At 40.1% G+C, this 25,428-nt stretch overlaps 1 protein-coding gene across 5 annotated transcripts in view; it reads left to right on the top strand.

Annotated features, from left to right (window-relative positions):
- Positions 1-25,428, top strand: part of ptprz1a (protein tyrosine phosphatase receptor type Z1a) — a 265,905-nt gene that overhangs the window by 238,191 nt on the left and 2,286 nt on the right. For 3 of the 5 annotated variants that reach the window (XM_063058125.1, XM_063058124.1, XM_063058127.1), the window contains 6 exons: positions 2,619-2,712; positions 5,579-5,652; positions 17,068-17,196; positions 21,517-21,651; positions 24,458-24,600; positions 25,029-25,164. In XM_063058125.1, coding sequence (XP_062914195.1) covers positions 2,619-2,712; positions 5,579-5,652; positions 17,068-17,196; positions 21,517-21,651; positions 24,458-24,600; positions 25,029-25,164 — 711 coding nt within the window. Of the gene's footprint in view, positions 1-2,618; positions 2,713-5,578; positions 5,653-6,102; positions 6,233-13,367; positions 13,442-17,067; positions 17,197-21,516; positions 21,652-24,457; positions 24,601-25,028; positions 25,165-25,428 lie in introns of those variants that run through there. The other 2 variants (XR_010019227.1, XM_063058126.1) reach the window with 2 other exon arrangements.

A 25,428-nucleotide genomic window follows, 5' to 3' on the forward strand; every position in this document is an offset into this window, starting at 1 on the left:
GTATCTAAAGTCTGAGGTATACAAGGTAAACAGGAAGGGTGCCAGTACAATCCTCTACAGGTCCCCAGTGCTGCTTATAGCCATGTCTGACACACAGCTCTGAAGCCACACAAACTCTGATCTGCCAGTCAGGTAGTCCGTTATCCAGGATATAACGGAAGTGCCAGCCTGCATTGAATGGAGCTTTTCTGCCAGCAAGGAGGGCTGTATGGTATTAAAGACACTTGAGAAATCAAAAAATATGGTCCTCACAGTGCTGCCCTGCATATCCAAAAGGAAGTAGGCTCTGTTCAGCAGGTAGATGGCAGCACCATTGGCTCCAACCTGCCCCTGGTAGGAAAACTGCAGGGGATCGAGGGTTGATCTGACCAGGGGTCAGAGGTGAGCCAGACCAGCCTCTCTAAGGTCTTCATAATGTGTGAGGTCAGGGCCACTGGATGGTTGGCCCTTCTTGGGTACTGGGATCACACATGATATTTCCCACACATTCAGCACCCTTTCCAGGCTGAGACTCAGATTGAAAATGCACTGGAGAACCTCACACAGCTGCTCAGCGCACTCCTTCAGGACCTTGTGGTTCACAATCTCCAGTCCCAATAGGAAACAAGCATGCTAAAGGACACTTCTGAATCAGAATGGGAACATCAGTCATTCATTTGAATAAATGATCAAAGTACAAAATTTACTGCCTATGCTAAAAGCGTGAAATAAAAATAGAAAAATTTGAAACAATTTCATAGATCATGAAGTTAATGGTTCAGGGTTATGACTTTTCTGATGAATTAAGGTGTTACAGATGAATAGTTATTAAAAGAAGTAAAGACAGGATTAAAAATAAAGTAAGAGAGCAGAAAGAGACTAAATGACAAAAGATGGTGCAATAGAAGAAGTAATAGTAAATAAATGTTACTTATCAGGACTCTGAGGTGGAAACACTTCCAGCAGATTAGCAAAGAGAGAAAGGGAAATGTGAAAATCCAGCCAAAGAGGGAGGCTTTGTTGATCCAGGGTGGACAGGAGATGAAAATTAACCTGATCTCTGTGTATTCTTAGGGAATTCTGATTTCAAAGATCAGCTCACATCCCTGCTATTCCTGGGTGGGTCCTAATAGGTATATCTATTCTATGTTTTCGGCATTTACAATCCAGGGTAAATGAACACCGCGTTTAAGTTCTAAAGTTGCATCAGTCAATGCTGAAGTCCAAAAACTGTAAAGTATCTTGCAGATGACATTTTTGTGTTGCTTACATTGAATTTCTTTGTAGAGTCAGCAGCCTTATGAGCAATGAAATTAGGAGTATGGCTAAATGATAAAAAAAAATGCTGCCGATGCTGGAAATCTGAAATAAAAATAATAGGAAGTATGTGGAAGCTATGGAGAGGGTGCAGAGGAGATTTACCAGGATGTTGCCTGGATTGGAAAACAAGTCTTATGAGGCAAGGTTAGCAGAGCTGGGACTTCTCTCTTTGGAGCATAGAAGGATGAGAGGGGACTTGATAGAGGTCTACAAGATTATGAGAGGCATAGATAGCCAGTACCTGTTTTCCAGGGCACGAATAGCAAACACCAGAAGACATATGTACAAAGTTAGGGGAGGGAAGTGTAGGAGAGACATCAGGGGTGAGTTTTTTTTCACACAGAGGGTTGTGAGTGCCTGGAATGACTTACCAGAGATGTTGGAGGCTAAAACATTAGGGGTATTTAAGAGCCTCTTGGATAGGCATGTGGATGAAAGAAAAATAGAGGATTACAGGGTAGTGTGGGTTTAATACTTTTTTTAAGGAAAATATGAGTCGGCACAACATCGAGGGCCGAAGGGCCTGTGCTGTGGTATTCCAGTGTTCTAGTGGACTGCTTAAAATACTCTGTCAGTCAAGTAGCATCTGCAAGGAGGACAAGGGGTCTAGGCCAATAATTTTACATCAAACTCTCACTGTGCTGAAATGTTAACTGTTTCTCACTCCACAAGCCTTATGAGTATTTCTAGCATCCTCTGATTTTATTACAGGCAAACAACAGGAAGGTGAAGCAGGCATGGGTAGTGACGTGAGGAAGTCAGGTGACAGGAGAGGCTTCTGTAACATTTGTGAAAGGTAGTGAATGAAGAAAGTGCTGTAGAAGAGTGGATAGAGGGGTAATGGTGTGGCTAGAATTCGGCAAAAAAAGATGGCAATAATGTGTTTAAAGAGATATCATTGGAAGTGGAGAAAATGTTTTCCATTGAATGCAAAGATTCAACCTGGGGACAAGGTTCACCTTATCATGATCTTGAGAGAATGTTGAAGAAGTGAATATCAGAAAGCAGAAAATGTTATGGTCAAGCTTTTAAGGCCTGTGCTCCCTGATAGAAGTGGATCATTACCAGACACTCATAGTTAGCACTTGGATAAGCCAGAAAATTGTGCAAAACAAAACCACTTATAAAGTAATATTTAAGTTGGACAGAGAATTGATAACTAGGAGGAGAGAATCTATCATAGGGATTGGAGTCAGAAACCAGGTTAAAGGTTCACACATTAAACAGACTGGGGTCAAAATTCATACTTGTTTTATGTTGAATGACCCCTCTTAAGGATATATTTGAACTTTTGAGTTTCTGTTTTTCTCTCTCCACAGCTGGTGAGTCAGCCTCACGCCAAGCAGTGTGATTACTCTGCAGCATTGAAGCAATGCAATCGAGACAAGAACAGAAATTCCTCCATTATTCCTGGTAGGCGTGAAGATCAAATGTTGGAAAGTTTTGATGTTTTTTTTAGTGTATAGTACATCAAGGAAATTTTGCTTTTTAAGGTTTGACAATATCATGCCAAGGAATATTTTAGTGGTGGTTATGTTGAATGTGTATCCACTTGTTTTCCTCTCTCTATGAGAGTGCAGACTGGACCCATGGTTGAGCAGTGGAGTATTACAGGATGGTCACCCATACAGTGCAAAGCAGCCAGTTCTACTTTTTATGATAACTGTAGTTTTGTGCCATTTCTAGTCTTGCACTTTTCTGTGGCCCTGAGTGTGTGACTCTAAATGTAATATGCTTGGAAGCATTCATTTTCATATTACCAGTTAATTCAAATAGTGTCTGCAGCCTATCAACTCAAAAAGTGGGATTGGCAATTAGGAAATTAACATGTCACAAAATGAAACCTCTGAATGCAGCTGTCTTTGCCATGTAGTTTACTTCTAAGTTAAGGAAAGAAGAAAATAATGTTTCTGCTCTGGCCTATTCAATAACTGGCTGTTAGGTATTAGACACTGTCAACTGGCAACTCTTCCTTTGTTTCCTCCTGTACAGAATCCCCTAAGCTAGAACAATGACTATCTATAGTTAAATCAAACTGTTTTTCTCTTGCTTTGTACTAATAGCAATATCAATACCCACAGGGATTGGTGCTGTAAACAGTTAATAAACAGGTTGTCCAAATGCAACAGATTGAGACTATTTAAGATTCTCCCCTTAATTACTTAATTACCAATTTTAGCTAAGCCTTGGTTTGTTACCATAACTCTTTTGCTTTGTTTCTATTAGTGCTTGAAGTGAATGGGACCAGCTTCCCTCCTGCTGCCTGTGTCATAGAAAACTCAATCAAATTGAGCCTTCCACAATCCAAATCTTTTTCACTGTCATCAGTAAAAAAACAATTACAAACTTAGCACAGCCCCAGTGGGCTGAAGGGCCTGTTTCTCTGCTGAATAGTTTGGTGGCTCTAGTATCATGCAATGCTGAATTCTGGATCTGGATAACTAATAGAGACTTAACTATATTGCTCACCCCTAGGACGGAGCCTGATAAACCTCACACTGTATAGTTTCTAATTTCTATTTTAGTCATTACCCCAAGTTTTCTTGCCAAGTGCATAGGTGATCCAACAGGTTTTCCAATACCTTTTGTACTCATTTACATTTTTTTTAAGCCAAACTATCAAAGTTATATTTAAGTTCACATTTAGCTTTGGTATGATGTGAACTTGCAATTTCTGAGGTTTGTAAATTCACTGGCCGGCGTCAGTTAACACAAAGCAGAAACTGGGTAGTCAAGGTGAGATTTATCAGGGAATTATTCAGTCTTTAGATGGGAAGAGTGAGAATCTTATCAATATTATAGTTTACTATTATATTTTAATAATAAATACCTATGGACATATTATCTAGTGCTGTAATTGTCATTGCATGATCTTAAAAAGCAATTTTACTTGTGACAGTGGAAAGGATTTGTTTCTTGGAGGCTCATTTCGAGTTGTCAGTGACACTGGAATCAACTGGGAAGCTGATCTCGTCCACTTCAGCACTAACTGAAGGGAAAGGAACAGTAGCCAGATTGGGACACGATGGCTAAAATCATAGTAGATCTAGGGGGCTCAAACTAGTGCATTGTTGGACAATACTTTCAAGTTCAGGAACAGTTAGAATAGAATGATTTGTCATAAACTGCGAGGCAAAATTATAAAGAATATTCAGGAACAGAGAACACGAGTGAATAAATCTTTGAAATTGGTGGGAGAGCAGAAAGCAGTTAGTAAGTATAAAATTCCGATTTTGTAAAAAAAAGGACAGAGTACAAATATGACAACGTTTATAAACTTTGCAAGACAATTGTTAAATTGTTTCTGAAGAATTATAACCAATTCATAACAGCATAAGACATTGGAGCAGAATTAAGCCATTCAACCCAGAGAATCTGCTCTGCTATTCGATCATGGCTAATTTATTATGCCTCTCAACACCATTTTTCTGCCTTCTCCTCATAACATTTATGCCCTTACTAATCAGAAATCTTTCAGTCTCTGCTTTAAGTACCAATGACTTGGCCTCCACGACTGTCTATGGCAATGAATTCCATGAATTCACCACACTCTGGCTAAAAAAAATCATCACAGGGATGTCCTTCTATTCTGAGGCTGTGGCCTCTGACCCTAGTCTCTCCTCATATAGGAACCATTCTCTACACATCTGTTCTATTTAAGTCTTTCAATATTTAATTGGTTTCAATGAGACCCCCACCCCTCATGCTTCTAGACTCCAGCAAGTACAGGCCCAGAGCCATCAAGTGCTCCTCATATGTTAACTCTTTCATTCCTGGCATCATTCTCATGAACATCCTCTTCAATTTGCCAGCACATCCTTTCTTTGATAAGGGGCCCACAACTGCTCTCAGTACCCCAACTGCAGTCTGGCCATTGTCTTATGATGCTTCAGTAATTGAGGTAATGTTGCATTAGCTCTCCCTGGATGAAGTTCCAAAGGTATAATATTTTAGCTGAGCTGGAAATAGGATTGAATAGATCTCCCTACAAGAAGTGAACAGTTGATAAACCAAAGGATTCATTATGTGACTTGAGTTGAGTAGTAGCATTTCATTTGACACATATTTTCCCCTCTGAGAGCTGTTTCAAATTGCAGTTCACCCTATATTCATGTGTTTTTCCTTTGATTGACCAGACTATTGATCGGACTATGTTTGCCTGATATGCAGAGATGTGATAAATTGGAATCCTTGGCCTTTTCAGGAATTAGTCCACCCCAATGTCACTTTTATCTGTGTAACCTTTGTCAGCACAAGCACTGTTTGTTGTTTGTTCTAGTGGAGAGATCAAGAGTTGGACTTGCAACACTGACTGTTGAGGGCTCTGATTACATCAATGCATCATACGTTTCGGTAAGCAGAATGTGTGTGTTGCCAGATGGTCTGGGGACAGTCAACCCTCGGAGGATCCATACAATGAGTTGCCTCGGTTAATGATTAAACTGCATGTGAAATGGTCACATATTTGAGAGATTCCATTTCCCAAAACTACTATCTGAAATGTCGAATGCCCCTTAATGTGCTCATAGAGTGATAGAGTACTACAGTACAGAAATTGGCACTTTGGCCCATCTCATCCACTCTGACCTGACCTGACCTTCTGCCCAGTCCATCTTCCTGCACATGGACCATATCCCTCAAACCTCTCCCATTCATCCAAACTTCTAAACTTTAGAAACTGACCTGCATCTACCTCTTCTGTTGGCAGCTCATTCCACAAATGCACCACTCTCTGAGTGAGGTTGTTTAATGAATTCCGATGAAGTGTCTTGCATTTAATGTTAACTATGGTTTTTTCCACAGGTGCCCCTTAAACTGCTGTGTCCAGCATGTTCCAATTTTATTTCAGTTTTCCAGCCTCTGGAGTTTTTTTCCTTTGTTCACAGTTTGAATTCAGCTCAAACTCAGGGCTTGGAATTTGGCTACTCTTCTGGTGAGCTAATGAACTTACAAGCTTGAATCCTTTAAGAAATCATAAGACCATGAGATATAGAAGCAGAAGTAGGCTATTCAGCCCATCGAGTCTGCTCTGCCATTCAATCATGGGCTGATCCAATTCTACCGGTCATCCCCTCTCCCCTGCGTTCTCCCCATACCCTTTGATGCCCTGGTTAATCAAGAACCCATCTATCTCTGCCTTAAATGCACCCAATGACTTGGCCTCCACAGTCTCTTGCGGCAACAAATTCCACAGATTTGCTACCTTCTGACAAAGTAATTTCCACGCATCTCTGTTCTAAATGGACTTCCTTCAATCCAGAAGTCATGCCCTCTTGTCCAAGACTCCCCTACCATGGGAAATAACTTGCCATACCGAATCTGTTCAGGCTATTTTACATTCGGATTGTTTCTATGAGATCTTCCCTCATTCTCCTGAACTCCAGGGAATACAGCTCAAGAACTGCCAGACGTTTCTAATATGGTAACCCTTGCATTCCTGGAATCATTCTTGTGAATCTTCTCTGAACCCTCTCCAATGTCAGTATATACCTTCTAAAATAAGGATCCCAAAACTGCACAAAATACTCCAAGTGTGGTCTCACGAGTGCCTTATAGAGCTTCAACATCATATCCCTGCTCTTATATTCTATGCCTCTAGAAATGAATGCCAACATTGCATTCGCCTTCTTCACCACCGACTCAACCGGGAGGTTAACCTTAAGGGTATCCTGCACAAGGACTCCCAAGTCCCTTTGCATCTCTGCATTTTGAATTTTCTCTCCCCATCTAAATAATGCCCTTTGATTTCTTCCACCAAAGTGCATGTCCATATGCTTTCCAAAATTGTATTTCATTTGCCACTTCTTTGCCCACTCCCCTAAACTATCTAAGTCTCTCTGCAGGCTCTCTGCTTCCTGAACACTACCCACTTCTCCACCTATCTTTGTATCATCGCCATATTTAGCCAGAGATCCATTAATCCCATAGTCCAAATCATTGACGTACATCGTAAAAAGCAGCGGTCCCAACACCAACCCCTATGGAACTCCACAGGTAACCGGCTGCCAGCCAGAATAGGATCCCGTTATTCCCACTCTCTGTTTTCTGCCGGTCCTCCAATGCTCCACCCGTACTCCTATCTTGCTAAGCAGCCTCATGTGCAGAATCTTGTCAAAGGCCTTCTGAAAATCCAAGTACACTACATCTACTGCATCTCCTTTGACTACCCTGCTTGTAATTTCCTCAAAAGTGATACAAAGATAGGTTGAGGAGTGTGTAGCATTGGAGGAGCAGGGGGAGGGGGTGCTGTTGCTCTCTGCTGCTTATGCGTGGGAGGGGGTAGCTGGGGGGGACTTTAGGCTTCTCAGGTTTGGCTGTTGTTCATTCTTTGGGTCACTTCTCTGTTTTCATGGATGTTTGTGAAGAAAAAGCATTTCAGAATGTATATTGTATACATTTCTCTGACATTAAATTAGACCTTTGAATGTTTGAACAGAGAGCCTGCAGAGGGACTTAGGCAGGTGGGATTTTCCTTTCAGGAAACTATGCTGGCTTCCCTAATCAAGACATCCTTCTAACAAAAGACAATGTATTAGTACAAGCAGGCACTGCATAAGGAACAAGCTTTGCCAGGTGCAATCGGTGAAAACTGGCCTGACGATAGGAAGCAAGGAGTGATGGTGGTAGATTGTTTCTTAGACTGGAAGCCCATGATTAGTGATACACACTTGGGGTTGGTGCTGGGCCCAGGGTTGTTGTCCTCTATATCAATGATGTGGATGAGGTTGTATATGTTTAGTAAGTTTGCAGATGACAGGAAAATAGGTGGTGTTGTAGATGGTGAAGGTAGTTTTCTTTTTAAATCTTTTTATTGAATTAGTACAGAAAAGATAAACCATATAGGCACTAATACACTTACAATATAATATATTACAGGAAATATTAATACAGAAAAATTAATACAAACAGTGCAGTTTAAACATAAAATAACAAGGTAGTATAATAGTATACTAATATTTTAAAAAAACAATAAGGAAACACCCCCCCCAAAAAAAACCACCGTGCAACTAATCTAAAAAGCAAAGCAAAGCAAAGCAATGGGCTAACTAGGAATCAAGTAGAGTTAAACATCATAAAACAATCACGTCCACAAACCCGACCTCCATTAAAAACAGTTAAAAAGCAAGAAGGGAATATAAATATGGACTGAGAGAAAAAAAATTACATTAAATGAAAATGTTGAATAAAAGATCTCCAGGTCTGTTCGAATTTAACTGAAGAACCATAAAGATTACTTCTAATTTCCTCCAAATTTAAGCATAGTATCGTCTGGGAAAAGCAAAAGAACGTAGTTGGAGCATTAGTCGCTTTCCAATGTTGTAAAATACATCTTTTCGCCATTAAAGTAAGAAATGCAATCATTCTACGGGCTGAAGGAGAAAGATTACTGGAAATTTTAGGTAATCCAAAGATAGCAGTAATAGGATGGGGAGAGATATCTATATTCAATACCTTTGAGATAATATTAAAAATGTCTCTCCAAAAAGTTTCCAGAGTAGGGCAGGACCAAAACGTGAGTTAAAGAGGCTATCTCCCCCTGACATCTGTCACAAAAAGGATTAATATGAGAATAGAAACGAGCTAATTTATCTTTGGACATATGCGCTCTACGGACAACTTTAAATTGAATTAGGGAATGTTTAGCACAGATAGAGGAAGTATTGACTAGTTGTAAAATCTGCACCCAGTCATCCGCCGAAATAATAAAGCCCAATTCCTGTTCCCAATCTGACCTAATCTTATCAAATGGAGCTTTCCTAAGTTTCATAATAGTATTATAAATAATAGCCGGTTGCACCTTTCTGACATGGATTAAGGTTAATTATAGTATCTAAAATATATGTAGGAGGTAGCGTTGGAAAGGAAGAAAGTATAGTACTTAGGAAATTTCTAACTTGGAGATAACTTAAAAAAATGTATTCCTGGTAAGTTATATTTGTTAGATAATTGTTCAAAAGACATAAGGGAACCATCTAAAAATAAGTCCAAAAACCGTGAAATACCCTTAGTCTTCCAAATTTGAAAAGCACGGTCCGTGGAAGAGGGAGGAAAAAATATGTTGCCTAAAATAGGAATCGCAAGACCAAATTGATTAAGATCGAAAAATTTTCGGAATTGAAACCAAATACGTAAGGTATATTTAACTATCGGGTTACAGACCTGTTTGTGGCATTTCAAATCAAAAAGAAGAGAAGAACCTAAAATAGAGCCAAGTGCATAACCTTGAGCAGATTGTAATTCCAATGCTACCCATTTAGGAATGGATGGTGTATCTTGGTCAAGTAACCAAAATTTCATGTGTCGAATATTAATTGCCCAATAATAGAATCTAAAGTTAGGTAATGCTAAACCTCCATCCCTCTTAGCTTTCTGTAAATGTATTTTACCCAGTCTCGGGTTTTTATTTTGCCAAATAAATGAAGAAATTTTAGAGTCAACTTTGTCAAAAAAAAGATTTTGGAACAAAAATCGGTAATGCCTGAAATACATATAAAAATTTTGGCAGAATAAACATCTTAACTGCATTAATACGACCAATCAAAGTTAAATATAATGGAGACCATTTAAATGAAAGTTGAGTAATATGATCAATTAAGGGTAGAAAATTAGTCTTAAATAAATCTTTATGTTTACAAGTAATTTTAATCCCAAGATATGAAAAATAATTATTAATCAATTTAAACGGAAGGTTATGATACAAGGGAAGTTGCTTATTAATCAGGAAAAGTTCACTCTTACTGAGATTTAACTTGTAACTGAAAAAGAGACTAAATTGTGCTAATAAATCTAAAACAGCAGGGATAGATTTTTGAGGATTAGAAATATATAAAAGTAAGTCATCAGCATAGAGTGATATTTTATGGGACTTTAGGCCCCGAGTTATCCCAATAATATTTGGAAATTCTCGAATAGCAATTGCAAGAGGTTCTAATGCAATATCTAATAATAAAGGACTAAGACGACAACCTTGTCTAGTACCTCGAGAAAGAGGGAAAAAGGGTGAGCTTAAAGAGTTAGTACGAACTGAGGCCATAGGAGAATGATATAACAATTTAATCCAGGATATAAATTTTGAGCTAAAATTGAACATTTCAAGCACCTTAAATAAGTAAGGCCATTCGACTCTGTCAAAGGCTTTTTCAGCATTTAAGGAAATAACGCACTCAGGAACGTTTTGTGAAGGAGTATAAACAATATTTAACAGTGTGCGAATGTTATAAAAAGAGTAACAACCTTTAATAAAACCTGTTTGGTCTTCCGAAATAATATAAGGATGTGCTTTTTCTAATCTGTTTGCTAATAATTTAGAAAAAATTTTAGAGTCAATATTTAATAAAGATATTGGTCTATAAGACGCACATTGAGCAGGATCTTTATCCTTCTTTAATATTAAAGGGATTGACGCTCTATAGAAGGATTTGGGAAGTTTACCAAGTTTTACTGAAGCCTCCAGAACCCTAAATAACCAAGGGATTAATGAAGGTGCAAAAAATTTATAAAATTCTGTGGTAAACCCATCAGGGCCAGGAGCTTTCCCCGGGTTCATAGAAAAAATAACATTCTTAATCTCATCAGTGGTAATGGAAGTATCTAGCATAGAAGATATATCCTGTGAGATCTTAGGGAAATCTAGGTTATCTAAAAAGTCATACATATATTTAGAGTCTCGTAAAGACTCTGATTGATATAAGGAGGAATAAAAATCAAAAAAGGATTGATTAATCTCAGCATGATCAAATATCAGTTGATCATTTTGATTATAAATCTGATTAATTTGAAATTTAGTATAATTAGTCTTCAACTGATTAGCCAACAGTTTACCAACTTTGTCACTATGTACATAAAATTCGCTTCTTGTTTTCTTTAATTGATTTACAATCGAGGACGAAAGTAATAAACTGTGTTCCATTTGAAGTTCAGTTCTTTGCTTATACAACTCCTCAGAGGGAGCTGTAGCATATTTCTTATCAATTTCCTTAATCTTGTCCACAATTACCAGCTCCTCCTGCTTCAGCTTCTTCCTCAAAGCAGCAGAGTACAAGAAGATCTGACCACGAATATAAGCTTTAAAAGTATCCCAAAGGATGTTCATAGAAATATCTTCTGTATAGTTAATTGTAAAAAAGAGATCAATCTGTTCATTTATAAAGTTAACAAAATCCAAGTCCTGAAGCAACAGCGAATTAAAACACCATTGTCTATTATTTTGTGTATTGGCCTGAATTTTAATAGAAAGCTTAAGTGGAGCATGATCCGAAATGGTTATAGAGTCATATTCACATTTAACCACTGAAGAAATAAGACGAGAGTCAATAAAAAAATAATCAATTCTTGAATAGGAATGGTGAACATGTGAAAAAAAAGAAAAATCTTTTTCCTGGGGATGCAAAAATCGCCAAATGTCCGTCGACCCAGAATCAGAGAGGAATGAGTTAATCAAAGTTGCAGATTTATTGGGTAAGATCCGTAAAGGAGCCGAATGGTCCAAAGCTGGAGATCAATAAGTATTAAGATCTCCGCCCCAGATTAGTGAAAACTCATTCAAATTCAGGAACAGATTAAATAATGATTTATAAAATTCCTGACAGTCCATGTTGGGAGCATAAATGTTAACCAAAACTACCTTTTTATTAAAGAGTAGACCACTAACCAATAGAAATCTACCATTCGGATCAGAAATAATATCGTGTTGTACAAAAGTAACTGAGGGGTCTATAACAATAGAGACACCTTGAATCTTAGCGTTAGAGTTCGAAGTGAAGGTAGTTTTCAAGAATTACAGAGGAATTTTGATCAGTCGAGTAAGTGGGACAAGGAATGGCAAATAGAGTTTAATTCAGATAAATGCAAAGTGCTGCATTTGCATAGGATTCTCACAGTCAATGGTAGGTCCCTGGGGGTTCTGTAGGTACATAGATCTCTGAAGTAGGCAGTGTGGTGAAGGATGGTCTTCATCTGTCAGGAAACTGAGAGTAGACGTTGTGATAGTGAGGTCACATTTGAAGCACTGCACTCAGTTTTGGTCACTCTACTGTAGGAACAATTTCATTGAGCTGCAAAGAGTGAAGAAAAGAATTACAAGGATGCTGCCAAGACTTGAAGGACTGGATTATAGGGAGAAGCTGGGCAGGCTAGGACTTCATTCTTTGGAGCGAAATAGACGGAGGGGTAATCTTATAAGATCATGAGGGTCATTGATAAGGTGAATGCACATAATCTTTTTCCCAGAGTTGGGGAATCAAGAATTACTGAGCTTTGGTTTAAGGTGAGTTGGGAAAGATTTAATAGGAACCTCAGAGCAATTTTTCCATGGAGGATGTGTGTGTTCATCTATCATCGACGTCAATGAGGACCTCGACACCATTTGATGGTGTTGAGACTAGCGCGTGATTTGGATTTAAGTGAGGGAGAGTTGCGCAGCGTCAGCCTCACTCTCTCTTCCCAATTCCCATTTGGATCTAGTGGCAAGACAGAGTCGAGATGGCTGGAGATGGGAGTAGGCACAGTGGATGACCAGAACATCATCTGTGTCTTGTCCTGCTCTACATGTTCCACGACGCTTGCAGAGACCGCCTTCTTGACCGCTGGACCTTTCATTGATCTCATCCGCTCAATCCGCCGGAGTCTGTCTTCACATACTGGGATGGACAACTCCCTATCTCACTGAGGGTTTGAGACCCGTCGGCCACCCTCACCTGGTTTAGCCAGCTTTTTGAAGCCGTTGCCCGGAGTGTGGTCACTGACACATGCAAACAGCTACGGGGAGCCACAGTTGAGAGCTGAGTGCCAGATGGCGACCAAAGGTGGACTAACCGCCTTGAAAAGGACACGACATGTTCCCCCACCAGAGGTGCTACCCCTCCCTGACACCCCATACATGGAAGATAGTACATATATGGCACAAGATATGGAGGCAGGAGCAATAACAACATTTAAAAGACTTCTGGACAGGTACATAAGACAAAGGAGTAGAATTAGGCCATTCAGCCCATTGAGTCTGCTCCACCATTTCATCATGGCTGATTTATTATTCCCCTCAACCCTAGTCTCATGTCTTTTTCCTGTAGGCTTTAACACCCTTACTAATCAAGAACCTATCAAGCTTCGTTTTGAATATATCGAATGACTTGGCTTCCACTACCATATATGGTAATGAATTTCACAGATTTACTATCCTCTGGCTAAAGAAATTCCTCTTCATCTCTGTTCTAAATGGGCATCTTTCTTTTCTGAGGCTGTCCTAGACTTCCCAACGAGAGAAAACATCCTCTACAAATCCATCAATAAATCTCTGAAAGTGGCACTATTCAGTCCTTTCAATATTTAATTGGTTTCAATGTGATCCTCCCTCATTCTTCCAAACTCCAGCGAGTACAGGCCAGAGCCATCAAACCTTCCTCATATGTTAACCCTTTCATTCTCAGAATCATTCTCGTGAACCTCTTCTGGATCCTCTCCAATACCAGCACTACTTCTTTTAAATAACTCCTGCACGAGGACCCCCAAGTCCCTTTGCACCTCTGATTTTTAAAATTTTCTCTGTTTAGAAAATGCTCCATGCTACACTTTTATTCCTTGTACCAAAGTGCTTGACTAGACAATTTCCTGCACTATATTCCATCTGCCATTTGTTTTCCCATTCTCCCAATCTGTCTAAGTCCTTCTGCAAACTCCCTGCCTCCTCAGCACTACCTGCCCTTCCACCTATCTTCATAGTCCACAAATCCGTCAATTCCATCATCCAAGTCACTGACCTACAACATGAAATGAAGTGGTCCCTACACTGACCCCTGTGAAACAACACTAGTCACCAGTAACCAACTAGAAAAGGCCTCCTTTATTCCTACTCTTTGCACCCTGCCAGTTAGCCAGTCTTCTATCTGCGCTAGTTTCTTTCCTGCAATACCATAGGCTGTTATCTTGTTGAACTGCTTCACGTGTGACACCTTGACAAATGCCTTCTGAAAATCCAAATAAACAATATCCACTGCCTCTCCTCTGTCTATCCTGCCTGCTATTTCCTCAAAGAAATCCAACAGATTGTCAGGCAAGATTTTCCCTTAAGGAAACCATGCTGACTTTGGCCTATTTTGTCATGTGTCTCTAAGTACCCTGAAACCTCATTCTTAAGAATGGACTCCGAACATCTTCCCAACTACTGAAGTCAGACTAATTGGCCTGTTATTCCTTTCTTCTGCCTCTTTCCTTTCTTAAAGAATGGAGTGACATTTGTGGCTTTCCAATCCTCTGGAGCCATTCCAGAATCTAGTGATTCTTGAAAGATCATTACTAATGCCTCCACAATCTCTTCAGCTACATCTTTCAAAAACCTGGGGAGTAGTCCATCTGTTCTAGGTCTGTCTTCAAACTCTTCAGTTTCCCTAGCCCCTTCACCTTAACAATATCAACCACACTTACTTCTGTCCCTGACGCTCTTGAAATTCTGGTCTATAGCTAATGTCATCCACAGCGAAGACTGATGCAAGAGATAAAATACTGATTCATACTCATTCAGTTCATCCGCCATTTCTCCGTCCTCCATTACTACCCTCTCCAGTGTCATTTTCCTTCAGTTCAATATTCACTCTTACCTCTCTTTAACTCTTTATACAGGTATCTCTGAAAAAAAATGTGATATCCTCTTTTATGTTATTGGGACATGGGCCAAAAGCGGGCACTAGCTCGGTGGTAACTTTAGAACAGGTTGTCCTTTGGGTCTATTTTGATGCTATGGTATTCTGTAACTAGCCTGGAACTCTAATGATGATGGCAGAGTTTGTCATCGAAATGTCCATTATAATCAATTACTGTACATGGCTGGAAGCCCAAGAAGAGTTTATTTGTCATATGCGCCAGGAAAGCACTAGATCCTTTTTCAACTCACTATCTTTGTCAAATCTGTAATCAAAAGCGAAAACACTGCAGATGCTGGAAGCCCGAAATAAATCAGAAAATACTGGAAAACCTCAGCAAGGCAGATAGCTTTTGACATCAGTGCAGACAATATAGGAAATGCCATGTACACATGGCTGCCAATTTGGCTGCAATGGGTTCTCATGGACAGTAATGTACTAATGACTAGATAATGCTTGCAGCAATATTAATTAAGCAATGAATGACTATTAGCCAGGACATTGTGGCCTCCTATTGGATCTTTTACATTATTGGATTTGTGAAAGGAAAATCATGTCTGACGAATCTCATAGAATTTTTTGAGGATGTAACTAGTAGAGTGGATAGGGGAGAACCAGTGGATGTGGTATATTTGGATTTTCAAAAGGCTTTTGACAAGGTCCCACACAGGAGATTAGTGTGCAAACTTAAAGCACATGGTATTGGGGGTAAGGTATTGGTGTGGGTGGAGAATTGGTTAGCAGACAGGAAGCAAAGAGTGGGAATAAACGGGACCTTTTCAGAATGGCAGGCGGTGACTAGTGGGGTACCGCAAGGCTCAGTGCTGGGACCCCAGTTGTTTACAATATATATTAATGACTTGGATGAGGGAATTAAATGCAGCATCTCCAAGTTTGCGGATGACACGAAGCTGGGTGGCAGTGTAAGCTGTGAGAGGATGCTAAGAGGATGCAGGGTGACTTGGATAGGTTGGGTGAATGGGCAAATTCATGGCAGATGCAATTTAATGTGGATAAATGTGAAGTTATCCATTTTGGTGGCAAAAATAGGAAAACAGATTATTATCTGAATGGTGGCCGATTAGGAAAAGGGGAGGTGCAATGAGACCTGGGTGTCATTATACACCAGTCATTGAAAGTGGGCATGCAGGTACAGCAGGCGGTGAAAAAGGCGAATGGTATGCTGGCATTTATAGCAAGAGGATTCGAGTACAGGAGCAGGGAAGTACTACTGCAGTTGTACAAGGCCTTGGTGAGACCACACCTGGAGTATTGTGTGCAGTTTTGGTCCCCTAATCTGAGGAAAGACATCCTTGCCATAGAGGGAGTACAAAGAAGGTTCACCAGATTGATTCCTGGGATGGCAGGACTTTCATATGAAGAAAGACTGGATGAACTGGGCTTGTACTCGTTGGAATTTAGAAGATTGAGGGGGGATCTGATTGAAACGTATAAAATCCTAAAGGGATTGGACAGGCTAGATGCAGGAAGATTGTTCCCGATGTTGGGAAAGTCTAGAACGAGGGGCCACAGTTTGAGGATAGAGGGGAAGCCTTTTAGGACCGAGATTAGGAAAAACTTCTTCACACAGACAGTGGTGAATCTGTGGAATTATCTGCCACAGGAAACAGTTGAGGCCAGTTCATTGGCTATATTTAAGAGGGAGTTAGATATGGCCCTTGTGGCTACGGGGATCAGCGGGTATGGAGGGAAGGGTGGGGCAGGGTTCTGAGTTGGATGATCAGCCATGATCATAATAAATGGCGGTGCAGGCTCGAAGGGCCGAATGGCCTACTCCTGCACCTATTTTCTATGTTTCTATGTTTCTATTCTGAAAAACCTTAAGGGGCCTTGGCTTCATACCTTGTCTGAAATGTGGTGACTCCTAATGTACCATAGTGTCAAGCCTAACTTTTGAAGGATCTAGTGCAGACTGAAGCTGAAAAGTTTAAGTTCTGACATGGATACAGCCTCAATACAGACTACAGGAACCATGGTTGGCTTCACATTTGCAACGTTTGGTCTGCTTTATTTCATATTTTTGTTTTGGCCACTTTGCATGTATTAATCAACACAGTGAATGATTTATATCTGAGGACCTCTCCTGACCATTTGTTCACTCTGGCTATTTAAGGGATTTCATCGAATTGATGAGTTCATCATCACCCAACATCCACTGCCACATACTACAAAGGACTTCTGGCGAATGATATGGGACTACAATGCTCAAGTTATAGTCATGCTGCCAGATAACCAAGGACTGGTATGATGCTATTTTTATAACTAACTTTATTGTAATGATTCCACTGCCTCACACAGCTGCATAAGTCCGAGTGGTGGAGTCATTAATGTGCATATAAACTAGGTGTACTCAATTCAATGTGTAGTTGATGCAAGGCAGGTCACTGAAATCCGATATTACCTCAGAGAATCCACTGACAGTGGTTGTTCTGGATGATGTTCATACTGATGGCTTCAGTAACATCCCTTAGTTCTCTAGTTTGGCCATTTATTGAGCAGGTTATACAATTCAGTGCCATTGCCGTACTGGAGAGCAAGGGCACTGCATCAATTACAAACCAACTGACGGAGAAGGAGTGTTTTGTTTTCTGCAATGTACAATGTGCGATGACAAAAGCCAACCAATATTAAAAATACTGCATATGTTTCCCATAGAAAGCCACAGTGCTCATTGCTCTAAATAATTGCGAGAATTTCTGCCACTGACCTTTCAAATGGACAAACTGCATCCAAAGTCATCCCATAAGAGTAGAAGATAAGTTTTTTGTTCTCTACTGCTTCGTGGTCTAATCCTATGAATTTTGAATGAATTGTGATTGTATTTGCTATTGAGATGAGAAACAAACTTATATTTTTGTGTCACCTTTAAGGGCCTCATTATTCCAAAGTGCATCACTGCTAATGAAAATAATTTAAATTGTGTTCCTCTTGTAAAATAAAGCACCCAATTTGTGTACAAGAAGCTGCCACTAACAATGAGACAAATAATAAGACCAAAAGACTAAAATACATGGAGCAGAATTAGGCTATTCAGTCCATTGAGTCTGCTCTGCCATTCCGTCATGGTTGATTTATTATCCCTTCAGACCTTTCAGCTTCCCAGGCACCTTTTCCTTAGTAACAGCAGCTACCCTCAGTTCTGCCTCTTGACCCTCTCAAATTTCTAGCCTACTGCTAGTGTCTTCCACAGTGAAGACTGACTCAAAATACTTGTTACTCCACCATTTCTTTGTCCCCAATTACTACCTCTCCAGCATGATTTTCCATTTGTTTGATATCCATTCTTACATCTCTTTTACTCTATATATCTTTTCTCTCCTTATGGCTTTTCAGTTGCCTTCACACAAACAAGATGCTGGAAATCCAAGCAACACACACAAAATGCTGGAGGAACTCAGCAGGCCAGGCAGCATCAATGGGAAAGTCCTGATGAAGGGTCTTGGTCCAAAACGTCAACTGTTTACTCTTTTCCACAGATGCTGCCTGGCCTGCGAATTTCCTCCAGCATTTTGTGTATGTTGTATGTGTAGTTGCCTTCTGTTGGTTTCTAAAGGCTTCCCAGTCTTCTAACTTCCCACTGTTTTTTGCTATATTATATGACCTCTCTTTTGCTTTAATGTTGTATTTGACTTCCCTTGCCAGCCATGGTTACATGACCTCCCTTTAGAATATCTATCTTGCATCTTCTGAATTGCTCCCAGAAACACCAGCCATTGATGTTCTGCCAAAATCCCTGTTAGTGTTCTCTTCCTGTCAGCTTTGGCCAGCTCCTCTCTCATGCATTGTAATTCCCTTTACTCCACAGTAATAATGATACATCTAAATTTATCTTTGCCTGCTCAGACTGTGGGTGAATTCTATCATATTATAAGAACTTAAGAAATAGGAGCAGGAGTAGGCCATCTGGCCCATCGAGCCTGCCCCGCCATTCAATAAGCTGATCTGTCCGTAAACTCAGCTCCATCTATCTGCCTTTTTCCCATAACCCTTAATTCCCTTACTATGTAAAAGCCTATCTAACTGTTTCTTAAATATATTTAGTGAAGAAGCCTCAACTGCTTCCCTGGGAAAGACAGTTTCTCCTCATCTCCGTCCTAAATCTTCTCCACTGAATCTTAAGGCAGTGTCCCCTAGTTCTAGTCTCACCTACCAATGGAAACAGCTTTCCTACTTCTGTCTTATATATCCCTTTCAAAATTTTGTATGTTTCTATAAGATGCCCTCTCATTCTTCTGAATTCCAGAGAGTATAGTCCCAGGCAACTCAATCTCTCCTCATAGTCTTGGTCATATTATGATCAAGTTCATTTACCTTGAGCTCTCTGATTCATAACAGAACACCCAATCCAGAATTCCCTTTCCCTCAATGGGCTCAACCACAAGTTGCTCTAAAAAGCCATCTTGTATGCATTCTAAAAATTCCCTCTTTTGGGATCCAGCACCAAAATAATTTTCCCAACCTACCTGCATATTGAAATTTCCAAGACTATCACACCATTGCCGTTTTTACGTAACTTTCCTCTATCCCATTGTAATTTGTAACCCACATCCTGGCTGCTGTTTGGAGCTCTGTATATAGCTCCCATCAGGGTCTTTTTACCCTTTCATTTTTTAACTCTACCCACAAGGATTCTACATCTTCCAATCTAAGTCACTTCCTTTTAAGGATTTGATTTCATTTTTTTTAAACCAACAGTGACCCCACCCCCTCTGCCTTCCTGCCTGTCTTTTAGATACAAGGTGTATCCTTGGACATTAAGCTCCCAACTATGACCTTCTTTCAGCCATGACCCAGAGATGCCCACAATATCATACCTGCCAATGCCTAACAGCGCTACAAGATCACCTACCTAAATCCGTATACTGTGTGCATTCAAATATAACACCATCAGTCTTGTATTCACCTGTTTAGATTTTACCCCCATGCTACGCTTAAACAAATTCCATTTGGTGCAATTTTGCCATACCATCTGCCTGTCCTTCCTCACAGTCTCATTACACACTGCATCTACTTGTATACCAACTGCCCATCCTCAGCCCTCTGCCAAATTAGTGTAAACCCTTCCCAACAGATCTTCTAAGCCTTCCTGCAAGGATATTGGTACCCCTCAAGTTCAGGTGTAAACTGTCCTTTTTGTACAGGCCATACCTTCCCTATAAGAGATCCCAATGATTCAGAAATCTGAAATCCTGCCCCTGCACCAATTCCTCAGCCATGTATTCATCTACCAAATCATCCTATTCTTAACCTCACTGGCAGCAATTCAGAGATTACCACCTTGGAGATGCTGCTTTTCCACTTTCTACCTAACTCCCTATATTCTCTCATCCAGATCTCCTCCCTTTTCCTATCTACAGTATGTTATTGGTACCAATCTGTTCCACGACTTTTGGCTGCTCACCTTCCCCGCTTAGAATACCATGGATCCAGTCTGAGACACCTCTGAGCCTAGCACCTGGAAGGCAAAATACTCGTTGGGTTTCTTTCTTTCATGTCCACAGAAACATCTGCCTCCTTCTCTAGCTATGGAATCCCCTACTGGTACTGCAGTCTTCTTCACACTTCGCTTCTGAGCAACAGAATCAGACTCAGTGCCAGCAACCTCGTCACTGTGACTTCCCTGGGTAGGTCATCCTCTCCAACAGTATCCAAAGTGGTATACTTTTAAATGAGGGGAACAGCCACTGGGGTACTCTGCACTGGCGGCCTATTCCTTTCCCTCTGCTGGCAGTCACCCATGTACCTGCCTCCTGCTACTTTGGGGTGACTACCTTCTTGTTGCTCTTATCTATCACCTCCTCATTCACCCATATGAGCCAATGGTCATCGAGCTGCAGCTCCAGTTCCTTAACACAGTCTCAAATGAGCTGCAGCTCGATGCACTTCATGCGGATATAGTTATCAGAGTTCCCACATCTCACACTAAGAACATAGCACAAACTCTGGACCCATTCTCAGTGCACTAGCTGTGTACTAATAGACAACTTAGTTTCATAGAACCTCAGCCTGTGCTTTCCCAGCTCTGTTCTCACCAAAGCCTGTTGATCCAAAGCTTCTCACTCTAATACTGGCCCTCTCCAACAATGGCTGCTCCATTTACACCTCCCTTATTTTTATTGGCTCAAATATAACTCAGTCCCAATGAGAATTGTTCTTTTCAAGTGTTTTCTACCTTGCAATGGTGTCTCTCTCTCGCTACTCCAAATTGATCAGATAACCTGTCGTAGTTGCAGAAACTCAAACCTAAATATTGTCCAGGAAAAAAGGGAGAAATTCGCTGGCCTTCCAAAAAGAGGTTTGTAGTGTTTCCATCCTTCAGAAAAGGCAGTCAGTCAGTTTAATGCCTCTCTGGAAAGGCACCTGATTCCTACAGAGTCCGTCAGCTGCTTTCTTGCTTAAGCTTCTGCGGGAAAGTTTGAACCTACAACTATTTGATTCAGTGGTGATCCTTCCCTGCAATTATTGAACTACAGCTATGTGATGAATTGCATGTTTTCTTTAGGATAATTATAAAGCCCAGTGGCTGGGATATTCATACAGATGTCAACTTCACATTTTTCAGACCACATATTGGCCAAAGAAGGATGGCCCAATGAATTATGAAGCATTTACTGTGAGTCTAATCAATGAGAGCCACCTGTGTCTTTCCAATGAAGAACAGCTTACCATCAAGGATTTCATTCTGGAAGCAACACAGGTAAAGAATTATAAACTTGAAATGAGAATGATGCAATTTAGGACTATATATATTTTTTGCGTGACTATTTCTTTTTTGCTTGCTACTTTGTATGTGCTGTGTATGTTTTACACGTTGGATCCAGAGGAAACGTTCTTTTGTTTGGCAGCATCCGTGTATGGTTGAACGATAATTAAGCTTGATTTGATTTGAATTGCCTGCCGAAACACAAGCCATAGTGCTATTTTCACAATGATGATCCTACTGTATGTACTGGGCCACCATTGCATTTAAAATAGTAGTTTGGATGTTGGCGTTCTTACCATTGCCCTGCTTTCTCTCATCCAGAAAAGTTTTGAGGGACTAGGGCCTTGAGCACTTTGGCAGCTTTTTGTGCTTCCCATTCCACTGAGCTCTCTAAGTCTCTCCATCTCTCTCTTTCTCCCCCTTTCATCTGACAACTCATTAGTTCAGAATGGTGTTGACCAGGTGGATTTTATACGAGTCACCAACAGCATAGCTTTCTTTCCTTGACTCATTAGATCTGCATAATTTGTGGTCCTTCCCATTAGTGGCCAACACCTCAACACCCATTTGCTTCTCTAGATTGTTCACACCTCCCCTCACACTGTTAAACTCCACCTCATTGAGACATTGACAATAAAATACAAGATTTTTTCATTCATTTAAAGAAATAATTATCTTAGTCTAACACTTGCTCCACAATTCATTTTCTATAAATTAGAAACAGTACATTATTTGGTCCTGTTTCGGTAGGATTTGGTTTTACTTTAACTAAATTGTGATACACAAGCCAGTATCAAACTATTCAATCTCGCATCTTTATTTTCAAATTTAACTTTGGAATGAGTGAGTTTTTTTAAAACTTAATACTGAACACAGAGCATAAAAATTAGTAGCAGCATAAGGCTTACATGCATCGCCTGAAAGTGGTCTGTAGCTTTTCATCACTTCGCTATCAAGTCACAAGTTCAGCTGGCTGGATCTTAAAACACTAGATTTAGCTCCCTAACTCTCCCCATCTCACTGTCCCTTTCTTTTGACTAGTCCTTTCAACCTGCCTCTGTGGTCATAGAGTTTTGCACATCCTATTAAATCTTGTTGAGTCCGCTATTGTCACATTATATGTTAATGAGCTGGAGCATGGAGTTGATGACTTTACGGCCAAGTTTGTGGATGCTACAAAGATAGATGGAGGGGCAGATAGTGCTGAGGAAACACGGAGGCTGCAGAAGGAAACACGGAGTCCAAAGACAGATGAGGAGAATGGGCAAGGAAATAGCAGATGGAATGGTGTTGGGAAATTTATGGTAATGCACTTTGGTACAACAAATGAAGGCATGGAGTATTTTCTAAACAGGAAACAAATTCAGAAATTGGAGGTCAACAAAACTTGGGAATCCTAGTTCAGAATTTCCTAAAGGTTAACTTACAGGCTGAGTCAGTAGTAAGGAAGGCAAATGTAATGTTAGCATTCATTTCAAGAAGACTAGAAAATAAAGGCAAGGATATAATGTTTGAGACTTTATAAGGTATCATCGATCAGACTGCATTTGGAATACTGTATTGTGAACCATTTTGAGCCCTGTATCTAAGGAAGGATGTACTGGCATTGGAGAGGGTCCAGAGGAGGTTTACGAGAATGATCCCTCGAATGAAACCATTAACATATGAGGAGAATTTGATGGTTCTGGGCCTAAACTCACTGGAATTTAGATTAATGCAGGGGGTATCTCATTGAAACATACCTAACACTGAAAGGCCTAGAACTAGTGGATATGGAAAGACGAAGGGTCTGGGCCTGAAACGTCGACTGCACCTCTTCCTACAGATGCTGCCTGGCCTGCTGCATTCACCAGCAACTTTGATGTGTGTTGCTTGAATTTCCAGCATCTGCAGAATTCCTGTTGTTTGATATGGAAAGAATGTTTCCAATAGTGGGAGAGTTTAGGACCAAACGGCACAGCCTCAGAATAGAAGAACAACCCTTCAGTACAGAGATGAGAAGAAATTTCCTTAGCCAGCAGCTGGTAAATTTGTGGAATTCATTGTCACAGATGACTGTGGAGGATAAATAATTGGGCATATTTGAAGTAGAGGTTGATAGGTTCTTGATTGGTAAGGGCAAAAGGTTTTGAGAATGGCGTTGAGAGGGAAAATAAATCAGCCATGATCGAATTGCCCAATTTTGCTCCAATGTCTTATGACCTTCTTCTAGCTCAGCACTAAATATATCTACTGATGGTCCTGAGAAACACCTATGTAACCATGCTATGTAGGTGCAGAAAATGGAATGTGCATGAGGCCACTCACTGAAGTTTACTGGTAGAGCATTTGCTGAAAGAATACCCAGAATGCTAAAGAATTATTCTCCTTCATTTTTTTTTCCTTATGTGAATGTGTTGAAGGTGACATTTACAATGAATCAGAATAGTACATCACTTTTTCAAGATGCCCAGGCATGTTGACTTATTACATCAAATTTCACAATCAACAAATTAGTCCTTGAGTTTGTTGAGTTTGGATAGCATACAACTGATATTTACAATAAATCAGAATATTTCATCAGTGCTTAAGAAGATTCCCAGACATGTTGGCTTATCACATTAAAATTTCACAATCCAAAAATTAGACCTTGGGCTTTGTTGAGTTTGGGAAATACACAACCAACAGTGTAGAATGTCTCAATAGATCAACTTTAAGGTTACGCCAAAAACTCTGTTATACAAGTAGTACACTTTTCATCAGAGAATAACAGCTGTAGTATTTGCAATGCTTATTTATTTTTCAATTCCCTCTGCTGCAGGATGACTATGTACTTGAAGTAAGACACTACCAGTCTCCAAGGTGGCCCAATCCAGATGGTCCAATAAGCAAAACCTTTGAGCTCCTCAATTTGATACGGGATGCTGCTGCTACTAGAGATGGGCCAATAATTGTTCATGATGAGTAAGATCCCCTTTCTCCTTTTAAACCACTTGCACAAGGTGCATTTCTTTACAAAGGGATTTTCATAGCAATGGAAAATATCACCTTTGCCCTGTTGTCCTTTTGTTGGAGTGGCAGAAACAAGACTGTATGCTGTTGCTTGACTTCCTGGAAATACTTGAATAGATTCTGCTAAAGAAAAAAAGGTTAAAATAGCCCTTACCTTCTCAACCCAAGTGTAGTAATATTTTTCTAATTATACAGTATCATTAAACTTGCTTCACACTTACCTGAACTTCTTTGTTGAGCTGAGGGAAGGACAAACAGGTTGCATTGCATTTTATAAACATAAACTTAGCCTAGATTGCAGTTGCACTGCAGAACATAGTAATGATTTTTGTGTAGATACTAAAAAGAATTTAAAACATCTATTTTCATCAATTCTACAGGCACGGGGGTATTACGGCTGGCACCTTCTGTGCTTTGACCAAACTGATGGATCAGCTGGAGAGTGAAAACTCAGTGGATGTTTATCAAGTGGCTAAAATGATCAATTTAATGAGGCCTGGCATATTCACCGATATCGTAAGTCACTAACCACTCAATATTGTTCATATCAAAACCCATTTAATTCAGAAGGAGACTGATACTAGGCAAAAATGAATGCAGTCTGACATTTTCTTTATGGATCAGGCAGAGGACATTTGACTTGTTGCCACTGATTAGAAGTTTACACCATAAGCTTTAGGGACTAGAAAATGTTATAAAGTAGCTGAGGTTAGAGAGCAGGATAAATCCTCTGGTACTGAATTCTGCAGCGATCGATTTTGCAAAGCAGAAACGATGACA

The sequence above is a fragment of the Mobula hypostoma genome, chromosome 9, assembly GCF_963921235.1.
Source record: "Mobula hypostoma chromosome 9, sMobHyp1.1, whole genome shotgun sequence".
Lineage (NCBI taxonomy): Eukaryota > Metazoa > Chordata > Chondrichthyes > Myliobatiformes > Myliobatidae > Mobula > Mobula hypostoma.